Below are 4828 nucleotides of genomic sequence, written 5' to 3'. Positions count from 1 at the left end.
ACAGCCTCCTCTGCACAACCTTCTCTGGGCAACAATCTCTGGGCAACCGCATTCTCTGGGCAACAACATCCTCTGGGCAACCTTCTCTGGGCAAGGTTCTCTGGGCAACCTTCTCTTGGTAACCTTCTCTTGACAACAGCCTTCTCTGGGCAACCTTCTCTGGGTCTCAAGCTTTTCCAGGTACTGGAAGCTGCAATAGGTTTCCCCAGAGCCTTTTCTCTGCAGGCTGAACAAGCCCTACTCTCTCAGCCTGTCCTCATAGGAGAGGTTTTCCAGCCCTCAGATCAGCTTTGTGGACTTACTCGGGACTCACTCCCACAGCTCCATGTCCTACCTGTGTTGTGGCTCCAGATGTCAATCCATCAGATGTCAATTAAACCAAGTTAATTTCCATTTACACCCCTGGAATTCAGCTGGATGGGGGCTGAAGAAGTGGCCTTGACCTGCTTTCTCCTTCTTCTTCCCATCACTTAGTCAGGTTTGAGAGGAGACCAAAGGCAAGGGGATGTTATTTTATGGATCCTCTCTCTGAAGGCTTAAATCTGGCACTGAGAACCTGCCTTTCAGCAGGGAAATTGGGATTCCCCCAAGTCCCAAGGCTTTGCTTTGATTCTCTTGGCACACAAAACTCCTGGGTGGCTCAGGAGAACATGCTAGGACAGGGGAAGAAGAGCCATGCTTCTCTGAACCTTGGGTGAACCTTGGTGAGATGCTCAGGCCTGTTCCAGGGCAGTTCACTTTCTCCTTCTTTCTCCTTCTTTCCCATCTTTTTGATGAGCATGATGTTGTGTGGTGTGGGATATCCCTTGAGTCAGCTGGGGTCAGCTGTCTTGGCTGTGTCCCCGTCCCCACTTCTTGCTCACCCTTAGGTCTCACTGGTGGGGCAGAGTGAGAACCAGAAAGAACTGTCCCAGTGGAAACCAGTGCTGGACCAAATGGTGATGTCTTCCCAATGCTTGTCTTCTGGGAGCTGGTGACATGCCTTGTCTCTGTTACAGTGGTGTAGATTCCAGGCTCCTGCTTGGAGTGAGTACTGTCCTTTATTGGCCAACCTGGTCTGGCCTCAGATATGACCTTGCTTTGAGGTGCATGATGGACTAGAGCTCTCTGGAGGTGCTTTCCTCTCTGACGTTTCCCATAAGCCTACGATCAAAACACCTTCTCCTTCAGCTGGATCTCTTCTTCTAGGGCACATTTCAGGGCACAGGCTGCAGGAGGTGTGGGTGGCAAGGGGACTGCTGGGGATTTGCAGCCTGACCTCCTGCCCAAAGTGAAACTACCACCTACACTGTGCCCAGGGGTGTGACACTTTTTGGAGCTGAGACCTGGAAACCTCCCTGCATGGGCATCACAGAGACCAGCTGATGTGGCCTCTGATTCCCAGCAGTACTCCTGGTCATGAGATCCCTCCTGAAGGTCCCCAGACACAACTCTCTCCCTCACAATGGCTCCATTACAGTTCTCAGTCACCTGCATGTGCCTTTGACCACTTGTGTACCTCAAAGGGCATCACCTTCACCTGAAGGACCAGCTCCTGGCCTCCATCTCCAGTCACTAGCTTGGCAGCTGAGACGAAGAGCTCCTGGACTGTCAGAGTTGAAGGAACATCTGGAAAGTGCTCTTAAACCTATGAATTAGTTCTATGTAGCCCTGAAGAGAGCCAGGAGTTGGACTCTATGATCCTTGTGGGTCTCTTCCAACTTGAGATGTTCTGAGATGATTTTGTGCATGATGAGCTGAGGCAAGAGGAATTCCACCTCCTGTGGGGTTTGGGGGGGCACAGGAGCTCAATCCCCCTACAGCTTCAGGGTCATAGATGAAAGCCAAGATGCCTGCACTGACTCCACTGAATCCCTGCCCCACAACCATCAAATGATGCCCTGCCTGTCACTGCCACCAGTGGGACAGGCGTAGCAGTTTCCTGAGGGGAGCACTGAAACCTCCCGTAGACCCTGCTCAGTGCACAGGGAGGAACTTTCAGGGGTGACTTCAGAAGGCTTCAGATTGTTTTCCCCATGCAGGATCCTGCTGCCTTTCCAGATCTGTCAGCCCTGGAGAGCCAGAGACATCTCCAGGGAGTGGCAGGTGCAGAGAAAGGGCTGCCTTGGGCTCCTCCTCTGCTGCTGCACTGAGCTGGCACCTGGGATGGAGGGAGCTCATGGCAAACAGGCTGTGCTGCACAGAGACATCTCTGCCCAGGAGCAGCTCCTGTCAGAACACCACAGGGCAGAGAGCTCTGCCTGCAGGCAGCGAGGGCAGACAAGCAGTGCAGAGAGAAGTTACCGACAGCCAGGAGTGGGAAAAGGCACCGAGTTCACTGGAGGAGAAATCTCCACATCCTGTCCACAGTAAGTCTTTGGTCGCAGGGCACATCCTGGAGGGATCTGCCAGACCTGGTCCATCCTATAGCTGGCATGCAGGAGAAATTTTTGTCAAACTCCTCCTGCTTACAGAGGGTGATGTATGAGCCAGGGCTGCTCCCAGCTCCAGATCAAGCCCAAGACATTGGCCGAGGGTCCTTTGGAGGAAAAGCATCAAGGCAGCATTGACCTGAAAGAGAAGGAGGCTGGGTGGGTAGTGTGGAATGGCAATTTCTTTCTCCTTTGTGGAGAAGGAATGGAGACCCCAGTTCTTGTTACTACATCTCTGATCTTCTCCTTAGCTGCTTCAGGAACAGGGATTGGGCTGGGCAGTGCCCAGCTACCAGGAGGGGTCTGCATGTCAGAGATGAGATGGGGTCTGTGAGCCATTCCATGGAGGACACATGGGGACAGAGGCCCAGCTCCTGGCAGGGACAGCTCCTGGCAGCAGAGACAGACTTGGGCAGGGAATGAACTACTGCAAACTCCATGGGAGGGACAAGTTGGTCACCTTCCTGCAATCAAAGGGTGCCTTCTGCGGAGCCAAACCAGGTCTCTTCTCCCACCCAGCAGAGCCTATTGCCCAAGGGCTATGGGATCTGGCCATGAGTCACAGCCTCAGCAGGGGAACCTCAAATCTAGGAGAAGTGCCTGTGTCCTACAACAGCCACAGAACAAAGCAGACAAAAGCGACTGCCCTCCAGTGTCCCTGTCTGTGAGATGATTGCACAGCAGGGTAAGGAGAAGGCTGCACAGCATGCCCTTCTTGCTTCATTTTTTTTTTTAGAGCATTGCAGTTTTCTTTCCTGTTCCCCCAGCCCTTCGTGGTGCTTTTGGTCTCTAATATTTGAGTGTCAGTATGGATCAGCTTCTGCTCTGGAACCAACGCTGAGTGTCCTGCCCTGGAAGAGTCTACATGGGAACTAGGTCCACAAGCTGTGAGACATGATGTCATTCAGTTGGTAAGGGAGAGAAATTATCTGACAGATTTCTCATTCATCTCAGGGAGGGGGATTACTATGGGAAATGGTGAGTGGGTTTCCTCTAAGAAATCTCTGCTTAAACGAGGCAGGACTGAGTTCTCCAGAGCCCACAGCCAACCCTCCTCCCAGCAGTGGCACCCTCAAGCCAGCACAAAGCAGAGCTCAAAAAAGGGACCTGCCAGAAGTCTTTCTGAATACAGAGAGTCAATGTGAATTGGAAACTGTTTTCCTCAGAGAAGAGTTCCCTAACTTCTCACTGTGCCTTTTCCTCCTTGGACAGGTCTCTCCACTGGATGGCAGCAGATGTCCAACAGCAGCAGCTCCATCAGCCAGTTCCTCCTCCTGCCCTTTGCAGACACACAGGAGCTGCAGCTCCTGCACTTCTGCCTCTTCCTGGCCATCTACCTGGCTGCTCTCCTGGGCAATGGCCTCATCATCATCACCATAGCCTGTGGCCACCACCTCCACACCCCCATGTACTTCTTCCTCCTCAACCTCTCGACCATAGACCTGGGCTCCATGTCCACCACTGTTCCCAAAAATATGGCCAACTCCTTATGGGACACCAGGGCAATCTCTCACTCAGGATGTGTTACCCAAGTCTTTCTGTTTGTCTTTCTCATTTCAGCAGACCTTTTTCTGCTCACTGTCATGGCCTATGACCGCTACATTGCCATCTGCCACCCCCTGCACTACGGGACCCTCCTGGGCAGCAGAGCTTGTGTCCACATGGCAGCAGCTGCCTGGGGCAGTGGGTTTCTCAGTGCTGTGCTGCACACAGCCAGTACATTTTCACTTCCCTTATGCAAGGGCAATGTCATTGACCAGTTCTTCTGTGAAATCCCCCAGATCCTCAAGCTCTCCTGCTCACAGACCTACCACAAGGAGATTGGAGTTATTGCTTTTAGCTTCTCTTTGGCTTTTGGCTGTTTTGTGTTCATTGTGGTGTCCTATGTGCAGATCTTTAGGGCTGTGCTGAGGATCCCCTCGCAGCAGGGACGGCACAAAGCCTTTTCCACCTGCCTCCCTCACCTGGCTGTGGTTTCCCTGTTCCTCAGCTCTGCCATGTTTGCCTACCTGAAGCCCCCCTCCAGCTCGTCCCCATCCCTAGATCTGGGGGTTGCAGTTTTGTACTCAGTGGTTCCTCCAGCAGTGAACCCCATCATCTACAGCATGAGGAACCAGGAGCTCCAGGATGCCATGTGGAAACTGATGACAGAATTTTTTAGGCACCAATAAACTGCCCATCATTTTCTGTATATCACTGACTGTGGAACTCACAGTAGGTAGTTTGATTTGGTTCTGTTTTTTCTTCTAGCTTTTCTATGTGGCAATAATGTGGTTCACATTCCCACCATTCCTAATTCAGTATCTCCATGTCTTGTGTGACCCAGATGCTGCACAGGATACGAGCTGCACTCGCTGGTTTTAAAACAAAACACAGGACCCAGAAGTGACTTGATTCTTTCTCTGAGCACTTCTCTG

At 52.2% G+C, this 4828-nt stretch overlaps 1 protein-coding gene across 1 annotated transcript; it reads left to right on the top strand.

Moving 5' to 3' along the window:
• Positions 1–3646: 3646 nt before the first annotated feature.
• Positions 3647–4582, top strand: LOC311200899 (olfactory receptor 14J1-like; the record flags this gene model as incomplete). Its single annotated transcript, XM_084275202.1, has 1 exon — positions 3647–4582. The coding sequence occupies one exon, from the start codon at positions 3647–3649 to the stop codon at positions 4580–4582; it is 936 nt and encodes a 311-aa protein (XP_084131328.1).
• Between the last annotated feature and the right edge of the window lie 246 nt (positions 4583–4828).

The sequence above is a fragment of the Gallinula chloropus genome (genome assembly GCF_964237585.1).
Source record: "Gallinula chloropus genome assembly, chromosome: 25".
NCBI lineage: Eukaryota > Metazoa > Chordata > Aves > Gruiformes > Rallidae > Gallinula > Gallinula chloropus.
The sequence above is the reverse complement of the archived record's forward strand: the minus strand, read 5'-3'. Positions and strand labels throughout refer to the sequence as shown.